This window comes from Oncorhynchus tshawytscha, linkage group LG03 (assembly GCF_018296145.1).
Source record: "Oncorhynchus tshawytscha isolate Ot180627B linkage group LG03, Otsh_v2.0, whole genome shotgun sequence".
Lineage (NCBI taxonomy): Eukaryota > Metazoa > Chordata > Actinopteri > Salmoniformes > Salmonidae > Oncorhynchus > Oncorhynchus tshawytscha.
Genome location: NC_056431.1, coordinates 15,046,415 through 15,069,816, shown reverse-complemented (window position 1 = coordinate 15,069,816; position 23,402 = coordinate 15,046,415). Strand labels below are relative to the sequence as shown.

The 23,402-nt window shown below is 48.5% G+C and overlaps 1 protein-coding gene across 3 annotated transcripts in view; it reads right to left on the bottom strand.

Annotated features, from left to right (window-relative positions):
- The window catches only part of si:ch73-22o12.1 (nectin-2), a 111,380-nt gene that overhangs the window by 5,316 nt on the left and 82,662 nt on the right, over positions 1-23,402 (bottom strand). The window contains exon 7 of one of the 3 annotated variants that reach the window (XR_006080559.1): positions 21,536-22,485. The exons of 1 other annotated variant lie outside the window; for it this stretch is intronic. Coding sequence is in view for 1 of the 2 variants with exons in the window: in XM_042310454.1 (XP_042166388.1) it covers positions 21,887-22,485 (599 nt within the window). In the remaining variant the exon portion in view is untranslated. Of the gene's footprint in view, positions 1-17,093; positions 22,486-23,402 lie in introns of those variants that run through there. One more of the 3 variants, XM_042310454.1, reaches the window with a different exon arrangement.

Sequence of the window (23,402 nt, the reverse complement as noted above, 5' to 3'; positions counted from 1 at the left end):
CCGCCTCTCTCGCCGTGGGGCCCGCCCGCCCGCCTCTCTCGCCGTGGGGCCCGCCCGCCCGCCTCTCTCGCCGTGGGGCCCGCCCGCCCGCCTCTCGCCGTGGGGCCCGCCCGCCCGCCTCTCTCGCCGTGGGGCCTGCCTGCCCGCCCGCCTCTCTCTTCGCCGTGGGGCCCGCCCGCCCGCCCGCCTCTCTCCCGCCGTGGCCCGCCCACCCACCTCTCTCGGTGCGGCCCGCCCGCCCCTGCCTCTCTCGATGCGGCCCGCCCGCCCGCCCGCCTCTCTCGCCGTGGGGCCCGCCCACCCGCCTGCCGTGGGGCCCGCCCGCCTGCCGTGGGGCCCGCCCGCCCTCGCCTGGGGCCCGCCTCGCTCGCCGTGGGGCCCGCCCGCCCACCTGCCTCTCTCGGTGCGGCCCGCCCGCCCACCCTGCCTCTCTCGGTGCGGCCTGCCCGCCCGCCTGCCTCTCTCGGTGATACAGGTCTACCTCTTAACATGCTTCCCCAGCCTACAGGCCCATATGACTCATGTGACCTCGTCTGGCTGAGCTGGCCTAGCTGCACTTATCCCTGCCTCTCCCCTCTCCCATCCTGCTGCCTTCGTTTGGGAAACGCTCATTTATCTCTCCTTAATATGGCAGCTCAAATCTGTAGCGTCTCCAGCTCTGCATCTTTAATCTCCTAATGAGCAGAGATAAGCCTGTTTTATTACCCTCCCTGACCTCACACACACACACACACATCTCCGCTCCCAGAGCTACACATTTATTATACCTCAGCTATAAAAGTCATTGACCCAAACAGATTAAAGGGTCATTCATCATTGGCCAAACAATCCAATTGTTGCTGATCATAAAATCCATCTGTATTGTTTTTTTGTTGACTTTTTAAGTTTGAGCATCAACGGACACATGAGACAAACACGGTTCCATTGACCCCAGATGATGGGGTTACAGATTAGGTCTAGACGGATTGATCAGCACTGATAGAGATGAGGATGAGGATGAAGAGGGAGCTGAAGTAATCCCATTGCTCATTCAGGGAGAGGAGAAGTCTAGCCCTTAGATCCTAAAGGCTTAACAGAGTTACATTACCAACATCCATTCAGCCCAACACACACACCTCGCTCCCTAGCGACCCTGTATCCTGGTAACCAGGCGCCGCATACATAATCACACATATTGGAGGTGTACGGGGGAGGGGGGGTATAAGGACAAGGGCATACAGTGATAGAAGAGAGGACGAATGGGAGAGACGGGGTAATGGAGAGGAATTCAGATCACTTTGGGAACTGCCTCTTCAAGTATGCTCGTCTTATATTACTGCTGCTAACAATAAAACACACTACACAATATAACCACCACCACCACATGGACTACTGTTGGCTGCCTGCCTGGGCCTGGTGCTGTACTGAAGCTCTAGTCTGTCAGACAGGCCCAGTATTCATCTAGGGTGACTCCAGAGCTGGCCCCATGCATTTACACTGTCTGGGATTAAACGGATGTCAGGGACACCAAGCCTGTGTCTGTGTATGTGTGTGTGTGTGTGTAACAGCAGGAAAGACCGTGTGTATGCATACAATTGCGTGTGGGTGTGTGAGTGTTTGACGTTGATCTCCCCCTCTCTCTGCAGGGAGAGTGTGCTCCCTGCCATGGTGCATTAAGGCACCGACAGGCGCCCTGGGAGAAGGCAGGATATCTCTCTCTCCCCCTCATACCCTCTCTCTCTGACAAGGTCGCGGCTCCCCTCTCGCTGTCTCTGCGTCAATATTTACAGTCCACTTTACACTGGCACAGCGGTGGCTGGGTCCAGTCGACCTGCTGCATTAGCCAAATGTAGCTGTCCAGTCCGGTTGAGAAGGACCAAAAGGGGTAGGAATAGGACTAGGCAGGCTGTAGTAGTCCAAAGGCAACACACACCAACCCACAACCACACCAAATAACTGTTCATCCCAGCAACAGAGAGAACACACACACACACACCAACCCAAAACCACACCAAATAACTGTTCATCCCAGCAACAGAGAGAACACACACACACACACCAACCCAAAACCACACCAAATAACTGTTCATCCCAGCAACAGAGAGAACACACACAGGTTGCAGCTGGCAGGTCCATAACAAGGCATGCACACACACACACACACACACACAGTCCAGACCGGATAACTAGGAGTTGTACTATAAGAACCCAGGTCACCTCAGTTAGCTAGTGTGTCACAATGTGAACTGTCCCTAACCTCCCCCTCCTTCCCTGGGGCCTGGTCTGTCACCCATTGGTCTGTTTACCTGCCCTGTGACCTTCTGCCTGGGAGAACATCCACTTCATTAACTACTGGAGGACTACTCCACCATGCACAGAGGGATCCCAGCCCAGAGCGCAGCCTCCTACTGAGAGGGGATTGAGGTGAGACAAATGAACATTTCCACTACGGTTTCCTCTACTAACACATAAAAATAGATGTTCTGAAATGGAATCTGTGTTGGTCTCAGGTTAGGCTGTGTTAGGTCAAGGCAATAGAGGAGGATGCCTTGCTAGAATGTAAAATCACTTATAGCTATATTTGTTCAATGTCAGTAGAGATGGAGGAAAGAGAGATGACTTCAGACTACTGAGATGTATCCTCTCGGCCACAGCAGGCGGCTAATTGGGGGCTGCCTCCAGTAGACTACCTCGAATAAGAGACTGATTAACAGAACGGGGAGCCGTAATGGCCCCGCTCTCCAGTTGCATTCTCTCCCCTTTTCATCCAATGCCCCTCAAGAGAATCTGCACAGCCAGAACAGCACAGGCCCGGCTCTAGCTCTGCATTCAGATTTAAACTCTCATTAAGACAATTCTCCTCTGCCATGGTAAACTATTGGGCATATAAACAATGGAATAGAATAGGCAATGAGGGTAAGAATTTGTATGTCGAAAAAAAAGGACTTATCGTTATGTGGCGAACTACCGTGACTAGGTTTAGTTTGTTGTTGATTATACAGGGTTACAGCGCAAGTAACATACACATTCACGTATACACACATTATTTATGGACATCTAATGGGCCTGTTCCACATGGTTGTGGAATCACAATGCAAACCAGAACCACCGTTATATATAGTTCCTCTCACATCTACTGTGTTCCCTGGGAGGTGTTCGAGGTTGTGGGAGCCTTGTGCTGATCATACATGGAAGTCACAGGAGGTTGATGGGACCTTCATTAGTGAGAACAGGCTTGTGGTAATGACTGGAGCGGAATCAGTGGAATGGTATCAAACACATGGTCTCCTGTTGTTTGATGCCATTCCATTTGCTCCGTTCCGGCCATTATTATGAGCCTCCTCAGCACCATTATTATGAGCCCCCTCAGCACCATTATTATGAGGCCCCCTCAGCACCATTATTATGAGGCCCCCTCAGCACCATTATTATGAGGCCCCCTCAGCACCATTATTATGAGGCCCCCTCAGCACCATTATTATGAGGCCCCCTCAGCACCATTATTATGAGGCCCCCTCAGCACCATTATTATGAGGCCCCTCAGCACCATTATTATGAGCCCCCTCAGCACCATTATTATGAGCCCCCTCAGCACCATTATTATGAGCCCCCTCAGCACCATTATTATGAGCCCCCCTCAGCACCATTATTATGAGCCCCCTCAGCACCATTATTATGAGCCCCCTCAGCACCATTATTATGAGCCTCCTCAGCACCATTATTATGAGCCCCCTCAGCACCATTATTATGAGCCCCTCAGCACCATTATTATGAGCCCATTATTATGAGCCTCAGCACCATTATTATGAGCCCCTCAGCACCATTATTATGAGCCCCTCAGCACCATTATGAGCCTCCTCAGCACCATTATTATGAGCCTCCTCAGCACCATTATTATGAGCCTCCTCAGCACCATTATTATGAGCCTCCTCAGCACCATTATTATGAGCCTCCTCAGCACCATTATTATGAGCCTCCTCAGCACCATTATTATGAGCCTCCTCAGCACCATTATTATGAGCCTCCTCAGCACCATTATTATGAGCCTCCTCAGCACCATTATTATGAGCCTCCTCAGCACCATTATTATGAGCCCCTCAGCACCATTATTATGAGCCCCTCAGCACCATTATTATGAGCCCCCTCAGCACCATTATTATGAGCCCCTCAGCACCATTATTATGAGCCCCCTCAGCACCATTAGCCCCCTCACACCATTATTATGAGCCCCCTCAGCACCATTATTATGAGCCCCCTCAGCACCATTATTATGAGCCCCCTCAGCACCATTATTATGAGCCCCCTCAGCACCATTATTATGAGCCCCCTCAGCACCATTAGCCCCTTTATTATGAGCCCCCTCAGCAGCCTCCTGTGATGGAACTCATTACCACATACTATGGTGTTGCTATAGATGTGCTCTTCACAGCGTCTGTCCTTAACACTAACATTACACATAGCACACTACAAATGCATGCACACATTTAGTGTTACAAAACCACAATCATACAGGCTCACACACACACACACACACACACACACACACACTGTCAAGCACACACAATGTATGCATATGGATGCTAATATTCACATTTACACATGCACACCCACCCCCGCATGTCACAGATGAAGAATATCAAACTGCTGTACATGCATCAAAAGGCCTTACCGACAACATCCTCCAGACAGACAACCCCATGGGCACATAATGATCCTTCCTACAGCATCTAACACACTGCATCAAGTCTGTCTCGCTCAGATAATCATTTTTATGTCACAATTCATCGGAATCTCAATATACAGTTAGCTATATTGTGCTCCTCCATCTCTCCCACCTCTCAGTGTGTGTGTGTGTGTGTGTGTGTGTGTGTGTGGTGTCAGAGATAGACAGTTCAATAGCAACAGCAAAGTATAAAGTGGGTGAGTGGACATAAATACATTGCAGTGGGCGAGGAGCACAGTGTGTGAGGTAATCAATAGGTAGAAGGACACTTGGTGCAGTGTGGAACAGCAGGCCAGCCCTGCGTGAAAGACATGACACAAACACTGGCTGCGCGTTACAATGACGCTCAACATGAGTCAACATAGTACAGAAAGACACACATACACTGAGTGTACAAAACATTAGGAACACCCGCTCTTTCCATGACAGACCGACCAGCTGAATCCAGGTGAAATCGGTGGTCACTTATTGAAATCAGCGCAGATGAAGTGGAGGAGACAGGTTAAAGAAGGATGTTAAGCCTCGAGACACGTGTCATTCAGAGGGTGAATGAGCAAGACAAAATATTGAAGTGCCTTTGAACGGAGTACGGTAGTGGGTGCCAGGTGCACAGGTTTAAGTGTGTCAAACTGCAACACTGCTGGTTGTTTTTCACATTATAATCATTGTACTGTAGACACTAGTCAGTGTGTGTGAGTGCATGCCAATCAATTTAAGTGTTCACCAGAGCACACTAAGTCATTGTGTGTGTGTGTGTGTGTGTACAGTAACACACTACAATCCTCATTGTAAGTGCTTATGTACACACACACACACACACACACACACACACACACACACACACACACACGTCATTCAGAGCGGTGTTGATGAGAGTCATATCAGTGTTCCCTGAGGAGACACTACACTAGCCCTTAAAACACCCAGCACAGCACAGGCCTCTACATATTTAATACAGAGCTCAGAGGACAGAAGAGTGGAAGAAGGGAGAAGAGGGAGAGAGGATTGATTTCTTGCCAGCTTTACACCAGTCCAATCCTCCTGAAGTAGTTAGTGTGTGTGTACGTTTCTGCACAAGTGTGTGTCAGACCGCGTTAGACATGGCGAGAGGAGAGGGAACACACACACGGAGAGACAGGAGTGTGTGTGGGGAAGAAAGGTACCTGTGTAACAACACAGAGTCAGAAGGATGGAACAGAGCTGATGTGAGTGTTTTTGATCTGCTGCTATGGGAATGGAGGCTACTCATTGTGAAGGATGAGGCAGCTATTACATACCTAGATGGGCAGTGGCTTCCTTTCTACTCCAACTGTCTTCGCCTGGGCCGGTATTCTGTCTGTTCTCAACATCTCACAACGCTCAACTTTCTTTTGGTCTGTGTACCAGGGTTGGGGCAACTTCCATTTCAATTCAATCATTGAAAAGTTTCCATTTACTTTCTATGAGACTTTTGCAGTTCTTGAATTTCAGTTCACTTCCTGGATTGACTGCATTGAAACTGAATTGATCCCAACCCTGCTGTGTACACAGTAACAGTCACCTGAACAGGAGCAGATCATGGCATTGTTCTCTGTGTAATCTATCAATGGCTTGTTGATGTTCAACACTTCCTGCAGGCGACACACACAGCGGTATCAGATAGATGTGTATTAGATAGATGTGCGTCTACTCTAGGTGACACATACCCATCTTTCTTCTAGACACAGACACACCTGTTAGACTTGTATCAGGTCCCTCGGTCTCTGCTCTACCAGCTCAACTGGAGGTGAACAATACACACTGGTCTCTGAGACACCTGTATCAGGACCATCAGTGTTTCCTCTAGGTGACAGAACTGTCTAGCAGGTGACAGAGCTTTCTAGCAGGTGACAGAACGAACGGTCTAGCAGGTGACAGAACGAACGGTCTAGCAGGTGACAGAACGAACGGTCTAGCAGGTGACAGAACGAACGGTCTAGCAGGTGACAGAACGAACGGTCTAGCAGGTGACAGAACGGTCTAGCAGGTGACAGAAGCAGGTGACAGAACGGTCTAGCAGGTGACAGAACAGTCTAGCAGGTGACAGAACAGTCTAGCAGGTGACAGAACAGTCTAGCAGGTGACAGAACAGTCTAGCAGGTGACAGAACGGTCTAGCAGGTGACAGAACAGTCTAGCAGGTGACAGAACAGTCTAGCAGGTGACAGAACAGTCTAGCAGGTGACAGAACTGTCTAGCAGGTGACAGAACAGTCTAGCAGAACTGTCTAGCAGGTGACAGAGCTGTCTAGCAGGTGACAGAGCTGTCTAGCAGGTGACAGAGCTGTCTAGCAGGTGACAGAGCTGTCTAGCAGGTGACAGAACGGTCTAGCAGGTGACAGAACGGTCTAGCAGGTGACAGAACGGTTTAGCAGGTGACAGAACAGTCTAGCAGGTGACAGAACAGGTGACAGAACAGTCTAGCAGGTGACAGAACAGTCTAGCAGGTGACAGAACAGTCTAGCAGGTGACAGAACGGTCTAGCAGAACTGTCTAGCAGGTGACAGAGCTGTCTAGCAGGTGACAGAGCTGTCTAGCAGGTGACAGAGCTGTCTAGCAGGTGACAGAGCTGTCTAGCAGGTGACAGAGCTGTCTAGCAGGTGACAGAGCTGTCTAGCAGGTGACAGAACAGTCTAGCAGGTGACAGAACAGGTCTAGCAGGTGACAGAACGGTCTAGCAGGTGACAGAACAGTCTAGCAGGTGACAGAACAGTCTAGCAGGTGACCGACAGAACTGTCTAGCAGGTGACCGACAGAACGGTCTAGCAGGTGACCGACAGAACGGTCTAGCAGGTGACCGACAGAACGGTCTAGCAGGTGACAGAACTGTCTAGCAGAACTGTCTAGCAGAACTGTCTAGCAGAACTGTCTTGCAGAACTGTCTTGCAGAACTGTCTTGCAGAACTGTCTTGCAGGTGACAGAACAGTCTAGCAGGTGACAGAACGGTCTAGCAGGTGACAGAACAGTCTAGCAGGTGACAGAACAGTCTAGCAGGTGACAGAACGGTCTAGCAGAACTGTCTAGCAGGTGACAGAGCTGTCTAGCAGGTGACAGAGCTGTCTAGCAGGTGACAGAGCTGTCTAGCAGGTGACAGAGCTGTCTAGCAGGTGACAGAGCTGTCTAGCAGGTGACAGAGCTGTCTAGCAGGTGACAGAACGGTCTAGCAGGTGACAGAACGGTCTAGCAGGTGACAGAACGGTCTAGCAGGTGACAGAACAGTCTAGCAGGTGACAGAACAGGTGACAGAACAGTCTAGCAGGTGACAGAACAGTCTAGCAGGTGACAGAACAGTCTAGCAGGTGACAGAACGGTCTAGCAGAACTGTCTAGCAGGTGACAGAGCTGTCTAGCAGGTGACAGAGCTGTCTAGCAGGTGACAGAGCTGTCTAGCAGGTGACAGAGCTGTCTAGCAGGTGACAGAGCTGTCTAGCAGGTGACAGAGCTGTCTAGCAGGTGACAGAACGGTCTAGCAGGTGACAGAACGGTCTAGCTGGTGACAGAACAGTCTAGCAGGTGACAGAACGGTCTAGCAGGTGACCGACAGAACGGTCTAGCAGGTGACCGACAGAACGGTCTAGCAGGTGACCGACAGAACGGTCTAGCAGGTGACCGACAGAACGGTCTAGCAGGTGACAGAACTGTCTAGCAGAACTGTCTAGCAGAACTGTCTAGCAGAACTGTCTTGCAGAACTGTCTTGCAGAACTGTCTTGCAGCAGAACTGTCTTGCAGAACTGTCTGACAGAACTGTCTTGACAGAACTGTCTTGCAGGTGACAGAACAGTCTAGCAGGTGACAGAACAGTCTAGCAGGTGACAGAACAGTCTAGCAGGTGACAGAACAGTCTAGCAGGTGACAGAACAGTCTAGCATGTGACAGAACAGTCTAGCAGGTGACAGAACTGTCTAGCAGGTGACAGAACAGTCTAGCAGAACTGTCTAGCAGGTGACAGAGCTGTCTAGCAGGTGACAGAGCTGTCTAGCAGGTGACAGAGCTGTCTAGCAGGTGACAGAACGGTCTAGCAGGTGACAGAACGGTCTAGCAGGTGACAGAACAGTCTAGCAGGTGACAGAACAGTCTAGCAGGTGACAGTACTGTCTAGCAGGTGACAGAACAGTCTAGCAGAACTGTCTAGCAGGTGACAGAGCTGTCTAGCAGGTGACAGAGCTGTCTAGCAGGTGACAGAGCTGTCTAGCAGGTGACAGAACGGTCTAGCAGGTGACAGAACGGTCTAGCAGGTGACAGAACGGTCTAGCAGGTGACAGAACAGTCTAGCAGGTGACAGAACAGTCTAGCAGGTGACAGAACAGTCTAGCAGGTGACAGAACGGTCTAGCAGAACTGTCTAGCAGGTGACAGAGCTGTCTAGCAGGTGACAGAGCTGTCTAGCAGGTGACAGAGCTGTCTAGCAGGTGACAGAGCTGTCTAGCAGGTGACAGAGCTGTCTAGCAGGTGACAGAGCTGTCTAGCAGGTGACAGAGCTGTCTAGCAGGTGACAGAACGGTCTAGCAGGTGACAGAACGAGGTGACAGAACGGTCTAGCAGGTGACCGACAGAACGGTCTGAGGTGACCGACAGAACGGTCTAGCAGGTGACCGACAGAACGGTCTAGCAGGTGACAGAACTGTCTAGCAGAACTGTCTAGCAGAACTGTCTAGCAGAACTGTCTAGCAGAACTGTCTTGCAGAACTGTCTTGCAGAACTGTCTTGCAGGTGACAGAACAGTCTAGCAGGTGACAGAACGGTCTAGCAGGTGACAAAACTGTCTAGCAGGTGACAAAACTGTCTAGCAGGTGACAAAACTGTCTAGCAGGTAGCAGCAGCCAGGTAGCCAGAGTGACAGGAACCCGACTGTCTGACTCACTAGCCAAGATAAAAGCTCAACCACTTCCTCTGAAACACACCAGTCAGTAGACCATTAAGCAATATTAGGCTGGTTGACTTAGCATACATGTGTCCACTGTCACCAACCCATTTGACAGAAAGACACTCTCCCTTCACCCTCTGCTATATGACACCAAGGAATGTTCACCTGCCCCAAAGCCCATCATCTCATTATCTTCACTCACTCAAACTCATTCTTTCTCTTTAACGCACCAACCTCTAGCTCCTTTCAAAAATGACTCATCTTACCAGACTTCACACAGGTCCAATGCCTGAAGGAAAAGTGTGTTACTGAAAACAGATGAAAAATAAGAATTCCAAAATGTCTGGCTGATTAAATATATGAATTAAACAAAACACTGGGGGGGGGGTCTTTCAGAATGAAAGAGAACAAAGGTTATACGAGTCTAATTATTCATCTATCGGACTACAGATCTGCAGTTGACTATCCATTGTATAGTGGAAGAACATCTCTAGTGACCAGTAACTCGGGTAAATGCATTCTGTGTGTGCGTGACATGTCTTGGCTGTGACATGCTCTCCCCACCGCCTGCAGAAGCGTGTGTGTGTACACTAGTGTGTAACATGCCTATGCTGTATGGATCATGAATATTATTCATAAGGCTGAATGTCAACACTGATGAATCATTTTGCTGTAAAATGTCACCAAACACCAGTGTGTGTGTGTGTGTGTGTGTGTGTGTGTGTGTGTCTCACAGCTCCACCGCTGGACGTGGTGGCAGGCAAGCTATGACCCTGGTTGTCATCACTGTACAAAAACATTACTACCACAAATAGAGACAGGAGGGTTGGAGTGAGGAGGGAGAGAAGAGAGGAGGGTGGATAGGGAGAGGAGGGGGGAGTCAGTGAAGGAGACAGAGGCAATAGGGGACAGGGTGGACAGGACAGCCAGAGCTATAGGGGACAGGCATGGAGACTTAGCCTCGGAGACAGGCTATAGGCCTGGTTACTGTACAGCACCTCAAGTTGCAGAGAGCCCAGTGAAACTAGTCTCTGGATATTAGATGATGTCAGCAGAGTTCAACACAGTAGTATCAACCCACACACACACACACAACTCCCTGACAAAGACACACAACTCCCTGACAAAGACACACAACTCCCTGACAAAGACACACAACTCCCTGACAAAGACACACAACTCCCTGACAAAGACACACAACCCCCTGACAAAGACACACAACCCCTGACAAAGACACACAACCCCCTGACAAAGACACACAACCCCTGACAAAGACACACAACTCCCTGACAAAGACACACAACTCCCTGACAAAGACACACAACTCCCTGACAAAGACACACAACTCCCTGACAAAGACACACAACTCCCTGACAAAGACACACAACTCCCTGACAAAGACACACAACTCCCTGACAAAGGCACACAACTCCCTGACAAAGGCACACAACCCCTGACAAAGACACACAACTCCCTGACAAAGACACACAACTCCCTGACAAAGACACACAACTCCCTGACAAAGACACACAACTCCCTGACAAAGACACACAACTCCCTGACAAAGACACACAACTCCCTGACAAAGACACACAACTCCCTGACAAAGACACACAACTCCCTGACAAAGGCACACAACTCCCTGACAAAGACACACAACTCCCTGACAAAAGCTCCAGCAGCAGTTACATAAAGCAGCTTTTCTTGTTGCATTTTAAAAGCCCTCCTCCATCCCACCATGCCTGTGACCTTTAAGGTTGAGAGAGCGTAATGAGGAGTGGGGCTATACACTACAGACAGGCTCAGGGCCCATGGATGAAGGACAAGGAAGGAAGGAAGGAAGGAATGAAGGAGGGAGGGAGAGAAGGAAGGATGGGCAGTGTCATCTCTGCTCCCTCTGGCTCTTCCAGCTGTTGTTCTCTCTTTCTTTTCCCCTCCATCACTTTTCATCTGCACTCATCTTTCACCCCGAACCACTTGTGCCCCTACTCCCTCCCTCCCTCCCTCCCTCCGCGCTCTTTTCCGCTCTCTCCTCCACACAAATGACTCAGTGGAACCGGTCAACTGTTACAAAATTCCCCCTGCAGCTTAACCTGCCTAATACAAAGCCTGGCTCATCAAGTCAAACAGACTGCCTACACACAATGGGAGCAGACACACACACAAACAAAAAAGAATTGAATACAGCAGCAGCCACGCACACACACACACACACACACACACACACACACACACACACACACACACACCCACACACACCCACATAGTACTGAACGCAGCAGCCACTCACACACACACACCCCCACATAGTACTGAACGCAGCAGCCACTCACACACACACCCCCACATAGTACTGAACGCAGCAGCCACTCACACACACTCACACACACACACACACACACACCCACACAGTACTGAACACAGCAGACACAGACAACCTGGCCACAGTCAACCTGGCCACAGTCAACCTGGCCAGTCAACCTGGCCACAGACGTGATAGGCTACCCACGCAGAGAAAACCTCAGACACTAGACTGACCATGTAGCACAGAAACAGATCTAGAAATGGAACAGCTCCATACATCACATGGCCTGTGTCCCAAATTCACAACCTATTTGTTATGTAGTGCACTACTTTAGACCAGAAATGGTCTCTGGTCAAAAGTAGTGCACTACATAGGGAATAGAGGGCCATTTTTGCCACATCCCTGGTGTGGGCCTATGGAGGATAAAGGACAGGAGAAAAGCTCAGACAGGCCCTGTAATACAGAGATAGATTGTAGAATAGAGGCATGGAACAGATGATAGAAGACTAGAGACTCCCAGACCAGACACACACTAAAGTACAGCTAAACCAATATAGTGCTGCTACGCCCAAGGAGCCATAGGTGGTAAAAGATGAGAGCTCTAATATTGCTCTCTCTCTGTGTGTGTGTGTGTGTGTGTGTGTGTGTGTGTGTGTGTGTGTGTGTGTGTGAGAGACTAAGGCCCCGGCTGCTCATTGCTCTCGTATGTCACACACACTGCTCTCATGTCAGACACTCCTCTGCACATGGACATGAATCAGGCCTCTCCATGGAGCAGACCCACAGCACCATATTTGTGCCCCTGTCACTGTGCCCCTGTCACTGTGGCCCTGCAGTGTGTTAAGAGCAGGGCTCAGCAGGGAGGCTTAGACTCAGAAGACAGGTAGGTATACCACACAGTTCAATACCTTTAGCTCCCCTCTGTTCTGCCCTCTAGACAACGTCTGGCTTGCAACAGAGAAGCTCAATAAGTGGAAAGGAACTCCTTTCCTCACAGAATATATTCTGATCTGATTGGCTGCAGGAAACACTGGGGGGTTGTCAGTCTCCTGTGGTAACCAGATCAGAGAAACAGGGAGAGAAACAGGGAGAGATATAAGGGGAGGAAGAGAGACGGTATCTGAGCAGTGAGGTGGGTTGTCAGATTCTCACCATCCATCTCCCTTCTTTATTATGAGAGAGTGACAGAGAGAGAAAAACCGAGAGAGCGAGAGAGAAAGGTCAAAAAAGGAGGGACAATAGAAGAGGTGAAAGAGTAAGCAGAGAGAGAGAGAGAGAGATGGAGAAGATGGATGTCTGATAGATAAGAAAAAGAGGTGTTTAGATGGAGAGACAAAGGTGAATGGATGTGATGATACAGAGTGTGTGTAGAAGTGTCAAGAGAAGTTGCCTCACACACAGGCATAGCTGTGTGAAGTTGTCACAGTACTTCCCACAACCTGACTCTACTTAATGTCAGACAAAGAGAACAGAAATAGACTTCACTCCTACAGAGAGACGAGACCACACAGTCACTGAATAAAATCACTCTGGACTACCTCAGAGAGAAGACACACACAATCTCTATCCCGTGTGAGAGAGCTGCATGTACATCGTCACAAAGACACACTGTGACCAGTTGATTCACTCTAGACCTGACAAGAGTCCAATAAAAATATGTTATGATTTATCCTGACCAACCTAAAGCCAGAGTATTTCTGTTTCTGCTCTTCTCTTGATTGGTCGGTGTGTGTGTGTGTGGTGAGAGCACGATTGAGAGCGTGTTGAGACGGTGAGTGCCCGAGCCAAACACACACACATATCTATTCTTAGGATCGGAGCAGGGGTAACCATTCTCATATCGATAAAGATCAGACTGACAGACAGTAGGTCAGTGCTGCCAACTAACCAGGACCCTGAAAAAGGTATTATTATTCTGTGTGCTTCAGGGAGAGGTTTAGTTCCAGGTACATCCCAGCATGGGAACTTGATGTGCACACACACACACACACACACACCTCTCATCTGCGGCTGCAGTCTGTTTTTGCAGGTGGTGGTTGAGGTCACTGCACCACTGAGTGGGATATATAAAGAGAACACACACACACACACACTGATGTCACAGCATCTAAACTAACACAGTTGCACTAACCCCATGCCCCCTCTCTTCTAATCCTACTCTCCCCATTCCTCTCCTCAGCCCAAATCAACCCACTCCTAAACCTACACTATACTGAAACCCACCCCTCTACAACAACCACCACTTCTCCTCCACAGTCCTCCTCCCAAACATCCTCTATCACCTCCCCCTACACTATACTGAAACCCATCACCCTACAACAAACCCCCACTTCTCCAGTCCTCCTCCCAAACATCCTCTATCACCCCCCAAACTATACTGAAACCCATCAACCTACAACAACCCCCACTTCTCCTCCACAGTCCTCCTCCCAAACACACTCTGTCATGTGGAAGGTGCATTCAACTGGATCTACCCCCCTCTACCTCCACCCCCATCTCAACCCTGTCAGATACCCCCCTCCCCACCTCTGCTGCTCTGGTGGCAGTGGGCCAACCATGCACCACCCCTGGGAGCCCTGCTACCCACAATCCTCTGCTCCCTGTCTGCTGTCAGCTCCAGCCCGGTCAGCATCAGGACAGGAAGAGTAAACTCCTTGGGACGCTAGGGGATACAGGGGCATCCACCCCACACCGGAGACTGAGGTGTCAATGCAGTTCCTGTGTTTTTATTATAGGACGGATTGGAGGACGAAGACTCACTGTCATGTATCAATGGAAAGGTTTAGCTACTGTGTGTGTGTGTGTGTGTGTGTGTGTGTGTGTGTGTGTGTGTGTGTGTGTGTGTGTGTGTGTGTGTGTGTGTGTACAAAATGTAGCTTAATAAAACCCTGAGAAGTCAACATTATGACTTCCTGATAAAGGGGAACAATTCCATTTCCTGTGTCTGTTCTACTAAAGAGTAGTCTCAGTAATCTCAAGAGTTCCAATGTGTTCTGCTTTAGTGTACGTGACATTGGCACAACAACAGAGTAATAGTGTGGAATGCAGACAGTCAGGTACCCAGGCTAGGCCAGGAGAAGCCATGCAAACAGCAGGTAGAAGATCAAATACAGCACATGGAGAAAGTGCTCTGTAAGATGTCATTGGTGTGCAGCACCCGGCTCATATATAGTATTTGGTTTTAAAAAATTACAACAGTACAAAAAATGAATACACCGTAAATCTGTGGCTCTGGATTGGAGAAAGTCAAACAGAATCTACAAAAAGCATGTGATGAGGCCAAAAGGAGTTTCCTTTCACATTAAAAAAGGTCAGAACCAGGCTGGCTACTCGTATAGGTCATTGAAGAGATGCCCTCATGGGTCAGCCCATCAATACATCCTACTGTGATTCACTCATCAGGCCAGCTATCACACTATGGAATCGTTGAGTCAGGCCTGGAGCCTAAGGGTGAGAGGTTAAACGGAGACAGGTGGCGGTAGGCTAGCTTCTATCCATCCATCTGCAGACTAGAACAGGTTAAAGTGTGTGTTAAGGCTGTGTGTTAATCTATATACTACTGTATGGACTGGACAGTAGCTCAGACAATTAGAAGCTATGGACAGTATAAACTTTGAATGCTGCAGGGTAAAACAGGCTTACACGCAGATATGAATACATACGTGTCTACCAACTCTGATGTCCACACACACAGGTCTCCTCACACACACACACAGCACCCCCCTCAGGCCATCATACCAGACACAGAAGCAAACTGTTCCACTTTGCTGGTGTCTAAACACACAAACATGCCGTTACAGTACATTCCGCCGTGCACAAACACAGAAACACACGCCATTATTCCTAACCGAGTCCGACAGACACAAAAACCACGTCTGTCTCATCCTCCTGTCACAGGGAGCCAGAACAGGACCACCAAGACAGTGCCCTGGGCATCACTACAATACAACCACAGCAGATTGACACTGGACTGGTACAGCACTACGTTAGAACAGTGTCCATTTGGATTCAAATCTAGATGTGGTTTTTGGTTGAACAGCCAGGTTTTGGTTTAAGGGGTCACTACTCTTCAACTATTCAATATTTGTGTTGAGCGCAACACAGTGTGGGTGTATCCCTCTCAGGTGTTTCAAGTGATGCCACCATTTCTGTTCTGTTGTGAAAGGAAGTCTTCAGCATTCAGCCAGGAGCCCAGAGAAGAGAGTGAGAGAGTGAGAGTGAGTGAGTGAGTGAGAGAGAGTGAGAGAGAGAAGAGAGTGAGAGAGTGAGTGAGTGAGTGAGTGAGTCGCCTTCTCATTTTTCCAGCCTCAGACTCAAAGCAATTAGTGGAGCCAGATGGCTGTCTGGACTCTGAATAAATAGTTTGAGCATCGACGGAAAACCTCCATAGACGACACACACACAGACCTGAGGCAATGAGTTAAGACACGGAAGATACGGACCTAAAGAACCAAATTGGTTCTAGCGGAGACTACAGGGCAGAAAAACATTCAAACCTTCACACAATGAATCCATTTCCACTTCCCTGCACTGTATTACCGTGGGGAGTGAAGGTCACACGGTTTTACAGTGATAAAATGATGGGCGCATGCAAGCACACGTCTCCTCCCACTTTCTTTACCAAACCAGTCTGGTGGAGTCAGAGGTTTCAAAGAATGCAGCCCTTGAGAGCTGGTCTAATTACTTAGTTTCAGCCAGCATGCACATTCCCCAACTGATAACAAACCCTCCCCCTGCCTCCAGAGTAACACTAAAGCAACACCACATTCCTAAGCCATTACACATAGTATCGGTATGTTTCCTTGACTCTCCCACTCTTGTCCAAACTACCCGTTACCACAGCAGCAGGGTCACTTCAGCCAACCAGATGACATATGCAAATCAAACAAACGGGGGGAGGGGCTTGGGTGTGTGAGTGAAACGTGAGCTAACACAATTCACCTACAATGGCCTCTCTCCCCCTCTAACCTTCATGTTGACTCCCATAGCCTAGATACTGTATGTTATCAGCACTCTTGACAATGAACAGTTTTATCACAACCAAAACGAGACAAACAGCAAGACTCAGCACCCTCCATGGTGTGCTAACATGTGCCACTAGCCAACAGAGGACATTGATAATAAATATACCCAGATACCTACATTAAATTACTATTTATATTCTTTCTATTTCATTCTATGCACATAATAAACAGCAACAAGGTCATCATTTCAAAAATCAAGAAAACTTTAATTGCAACCAAATACAACAACAAAAAATTAAAAAAATAGAAAGACATGAAAAATAGTGACAAATTCTAAAATGTTCCTTTAAAAAATAAAATAAACAAGTTCAGAGAATGGTGAATAAAAAGCACATTTTGTGGTAAGATTGTTTCGAGTGTGCACCGTGCACCATTTTGTGCAGTAAAAGCACATTAAGCCTGTTTTGGCGTAGTAGTCACAGCAAAGCAGTGGAGAAATAAAGCACTACAAAAGCATTAATTATAAAGCACTGCAATAAGAGAGAAAAAGATAAGGACTAAGCATTGATACAGAACAGAATAAATCCTTCATGCTTGGCGCTGAGAAATAGAACACGTGACACCATAAATTAGTCATTCTTTCCGCTAGATACTGTATTTATATATTTATACTATGTACACGTCAGGGGGAGCGATCGAGACGACAAGGAAGCTAAGGCTTGGATTAGTCATCAGTGTTTAGAGCCAGAGGACGATGATGTGGATTATCAACAACTACTAACTAGCTACCATTGTGCTAGCTCCAGGTCAGGGACATTATGGCAACTCTCTAAAAGCATTTTTATTTGAAAACTTTTGTGCCAACCAGTACAAGTGGTCAAGAGTAGATTCCCAGAAAACATTTACTTAAAAAAAAAAACTAAATGTTGTAAAAGACTGAAGACATAGTTGGATAGTGATTTTCTAGAAGCATTTTAACTTCGGGACCAGTCTGTGGAGGTCAAGTTTGGCCAATTGGGTATTTTATTTTGGGAAAGCGGTAAAACGCAGCACTCACAGAGAGAGAGAGCAACAGACAGATAAAGTGTTCTTAGCACACATTCTCCTTCAAATCCCCGACATTGGGTAAGAGGAGTGTGTGTGTGTGTGTGTGTGGCTCAATCCCAGTCTCTGGGGAAAGGAAGGGTCTGTGAATGTGCTGACAGAGTTCTGACCACCGAGCTTAGTTGGGACCACTGAGTGTTTGTGTGCGTTTGGGAAGTGTCTCTCCTACTAGTTCCCTCTTTTTGTGTGTGCGTGTGTGTGTGCGCGTGAGAGAGAGATCAGGCTGCAGGGGACAGTGTACAGTAATGTCTCCTCTAACTCCCTATGCTAAGAGACAGAGGGGGCAGGAAATGGGGGTTACACACCCTGTGGCAGTGACAGATGTCCCAAAGCCCCTGACTCAGAAACCACACACAGCGCTGACTCAGAAACCACACACAGCGCTGACTCAGAAACCACACACAGCGCTGACTCAGAAACCACACACAGCGCTGACTCAGAAACCACACACAGCGCTGGGAGCTACTCTATCTGATAAATAGTGTGTGTGTTTATGGGTGAAGGGGCAGCTATCTTAAGTATGCTGATTGAGTTTAGTGAACCTGTCTAATCCAGTTATTTCAGTCATCATCCTGGCTGAAAAACTCAAATGTTTACATGTATTTAATAGCTGAAGATGTGCATCTTATACATCCTACACCTTTTCATTGAAGGGTTGTCTATTCAAGCAGTTACATTCTGAGTACAGTATTATTGGCTCCGATTGAACTTTGACCTTGGCCAAACCAAGAAATGAGTTCCACACGACAACATTGACTCTATACAGCAGTTATTTACACTGATAAATATCCACATTTTTTCCACAGGAGTTCGACAAGAAAAATAAAGATCCGTACATATATATACTATACAGATACTTAACACCAAAAAATATATACAAATTTCTCCCTTCCCTCCCTCCTCCTTCACATTACAAACCGAAGGACATTATCAATATTTCTCCAAAGACACACTTAATCACCTTCATACAAATATAACTAGTGGGCATATCCTGTTTTGGTGTTACACACAAGTGCAAAGATAGGAGATACATGTTTGTTAGTGGTCATGATAAGTAGTTCACTACAGGCCTCTATGCTGACCTTTTTTAGGAGCACGTGTGTGGCTGAGTTGAAAAATGTAGGTGCACACAAAGAAATTTAGGAGCACAGTGAAAAATATTTGAGGTAATAAAGCTAGAATTCAAAACGGTTCTCAGCACACTGGGGATCCAAAATAAAAATTCAATGTCGCACAGCAAAATATTTAGGCGCATATGCAAGTAAAATGGTTGCACTGTTGAGCCCTGCTCCCTGCATGTGTACTGTATCTATAATGTGTATGTAAGTCAGAGTTTTGGCCTATACTGAGGCCATAATGCTATCAATCTATTGTAATTGACAGACTTAGGCTATCGTGTTATCAAGTGCTGATGGTTAGGCGAGTCGCACAGTGGGTCAGTATCTATCCCTTCCTCCCAGTCTCCCCCTCTCTGTTCCTTTCTCTCTCCCACACCAAGGTCAACCTCCACCACAACAGTCAAGGTCATCCTGGAACACTACTACATGTCGCTCTCTCACCAGAGTGTGTAATATGTGTGTTTCTCTGTGAACCCTATGGGTTAAAGTTAAAGTGCCCTATTAGAGGTGCGACCCACAGGCACCCTCCACGCCCTCAGCGGTAAAACGCACATCGTTTGACCCCATGACCTCTGGCTGGTCGTGACTCAGAAACAGACCCAGGCTTAATGGGCCAATCAGATGCCTCACCTGGTCAGGGCGGCCAAGGAAACCCCACTGATTAACCAGGAAACACGATGAATCACAGGGGAGTCATGAGATAGGAGTTGTGAAGGGGCTGATTCTGTTTGCCTCTAGTGATGTATAATAGTTGTACACGGTGATATTGGCTTGAACAGCCCTCGACTGTCTTGTTAGAAAGACACATTAGTCACTAAACTATCAGGCTCCGGTCTGAATCATGAAGGATTATACCCAGACTTCTGCTAGTCAATGTAGGTCCTATAACAGGTCATTCACCCCCCTGTGTATGCACAGAATCAATCAATTCATTTATATCTTAATTAGCTACAGATGCAAATATGCCATCATGTATTTGGATTTCTATATACCTTGTGATTGTATAGATTGACAGAGCAACATATACAATGGGATAGGAGGAAACCTTACTAATCAAACTATGAAAGCTGAGATGTACAGTGAGCAGGGCATGACTCCACCATGGCTTTCTGAGTCAGGTATGGCAGGAGGAAGGGGGTACAGTAAGTGGGGTGTTTGACACGTAGGGAGGGAGGCAAGAAATACTCCCTCTGCTCTCCCTGTATCCCTGACCTCCCCACAGCCCTGTGTAAATCACACACACACACACGCACACACATACACACACACGCACACGCACACAGGGTAGAGAGAGGTGATGGAGAAAGTCTGGTGGAGGAGAGAGAGACGGTGAGGGAGAGAAGGAGAGAGGTGATGGAGAGAGACAGAGGTAAAGAGACAGGGTAAGGAGGGAGGAGAGGGAGAACGGAGGAGAGGGAGAACAGAGGAGAGGGAGAACAGAGGAGAGCGAGGAGGGAGAGAACATTTCCACGTCATACCATCTAAGCGGTGGTAATTTGGTGTGTGTGTATGTGTGTGTGGGCTTAAATGAGCATTGACTTCACAGCTCATTAGCAATCAAACTCTTCCTGTCAGGAACACCACAAGGAGGGAGGGATCAAATGGAGGAGAGGGAGAACAGCCTGCTGTTTGAGACATCCCTTTTTCTCCCTCTATCAATTCATCCTAATACCTCTCTCCGGACATGAGAGAACAGCTGTATGGTTTCCCTCCCTCCTATCCCTCTAATCAATTCATCCTAATCCCTCTCTCCCAGTCTCTCCGGACATGAGAGAACAGCTGTATGGTTTCCCTCCCTCCTATCCCTCTATCAATTCCCCTTTCATGCACGGTCTTCATCTAGATGACTACCCCTCCTTCAGTAAGTTGTTTATGATTTCAGAATGTCCCAAACTAAATTCTGCACATACTTCCAGTTGGTGGCACAATAGCAGAGAGAAAATGAGGTAGAAAGAGGAGGCCTACTGCAACATACAGACACTAGAGAGAGTTTGACATTTTACTTAACCACAACTACATCGACCACTTCCCCTGCCAAACTTCCTGTTCCCTTCCCCAGTACTGTCACATACAGCAGAAACAAGGCTACTGTAGCCGGAACAAACATTGTCTCACAGGAGAGACGAGAATAGCAGGGAGCAGATACCATCGTGACACCCCTTACATTGCTACTGTGCATTTAGTGGAGATAAGAGTGAATATTTTAGTGAGGAGTTTCTCTAGCTAGCGAGGGAACGGCTGCATGGAGATGCCATTTTACCCACAAGTCCCTACTACAATGTGTCTCTCTGGAGGCTTCAATCTCCAAGGTCCCTAAACTAAAGAAATGAGGAACACAACAGACAGAGCAGCGATGTGAGAAAGATAGTTTCAGGATTTCTTTCATTGTTTTGGTAGATAGATATCAAGTGATCCACTTTTCATATTGGGACCAGAGAAAAATAGTTGTTTTATCAACGCACCAGTCCTCCATCTTGTTTCTGTACATTCCCTCCCTCAGCCACTTCATTCAGTTCATCTGGTTTCTGTACATTCCCTCCCTCAGCCTCTTCATTCAGTTCATCTGGTTTCTGTACATTCCCTCCCTCAGCCTCTTCATTCAGTTCATCTGGTTTCTGTACATTGCCCCCCTCAGCCTCTTCATCTTGCTCTCTCTATGGGCTGCATGTTTGGTCGTTGTTAATATATTTCAAATGATCCAACAGAGGAGAACCCAACACCACCGACTCCTCTAGAAGGAGGACATGTTCATTCATCTTTTCTTTCTTCCATCCCGCTTTCCCTTCCTCCTCCTCTTCCTCTGCCCGTTCTCTCTACACGTACACGGCAGTCCGTGAGATGACCGACCCGTCGCGCTGAGACTCCATGTCGTCGTCAAGGTAACCGCTCATGATTCCGTCCTGGTCATGTGGTGGGCGGAGTTGCAGGATGGGCCCGCCCCCTCCAAAGTGGTCGTAACTCTCCTCGTCGTCCTCCAGCTGGTCAAACTTCCTTCGCTCTGCCTCGTCCAGCTCGCCGCTCAGCAGGATGTCCTGCGCAGTGGGCGCCGTGGCAACCCCCCCCTCACCATGCCCCCCCAGGTGCAGAGGCACATGTTGATTGGCCTTGTCAGTCAGGCCATCATGGGCGGAGCCCTCCTTGTAGACGTAGATGGGGCTGTTGTTGTTGCCACCCACCCCGTTGCCCCCGGCGCCAGCACCTGTCCCGTTCTTGCTCCCCTTCTTGCCGGCGCCGAAGAGACGCGACTTTATGTCGAAGGAGCTGTGGTTTGGGTTGCCACGGTAACCCTGCTGTTGCCGGCGGCTCCGGGTGACCAGGACGGCGATAAGGGCGGCGACGAGGAGGAGGGCCAGAAGGGAGCCAATCACAGCACCTGCCACCACGGCCGCGTTGGAGGGGACCACAGAGGGTTCTGTAGGAAGGAGGGAGGGAAGGGAGAGGAGAGAAGAAGAGGATGAGACCGGTGGAGGAAAGCAGATTGAGAAGGAAAATAAAGAAAGAGAACAAGAGGGAGGAGGGAGGGCGAGAAGAAGAGGCGGGGTTGGATGATGTCAGTAGTCTGCAATGTATTCCATGTGATGTGTTTTTGCATGTGGGAGTGAGGGTGCTGAGGCTTTAACAGCAGTGTATAACGTCACTGGCATTTCCTACTCTCCCTCTGAGCTGCTCTTGTCCCCATTCCCTCACAAACGCCCTAATAACATCAGAGCAACATTTCAACAAGGTCTCTGCAACATCAAGGCAACGTGCCAATGACGTCTCCTCCTAAACAGTGTGAGGGCAGTGTGCAGGTTCTCTTTAGTCTCAGCCGCCTCACCCATAAAATAGCAGAACGACTGAGCGAAAATAAGAGGCATCCTCTGGAGTCCAGAGAGCAAGAACAGGTCGAGGCCATGCAGGAGGATGATAAATGGATGGAGGGATGCAGCCAGGGATGAAGGAGAAGAGGATGAGGGGTGGTGGTGACTGACAGAGCGAGACGTCAGAATGACAACTCCTGCTTCAAGCTACTATAATACAGAACAGGGGACAGTCCGTCTACCCTCTCTCTCTATAAGCCCCGGACGGCGCACGTTTTCCCTCAGACCTAGTTTGGTCATATTGCAAGGCTCATGACTCCAGACACACCGGCTGGCGAGATTGCTAGTTATTTGCTACGACTCTCTACCGCGTTCTTCTTAGCCATCTCTCCAATCCTCCTCCCCCACTATCTACTACACCTTCCTTTTCTCCCTCCCTCTCACCCCCCTCCCTCAGTTTCTCTTTCCACACACACACTTCTCACTTGTACACGCGCGCGCTGATACAGGGTCAGGGGCCACATTCATC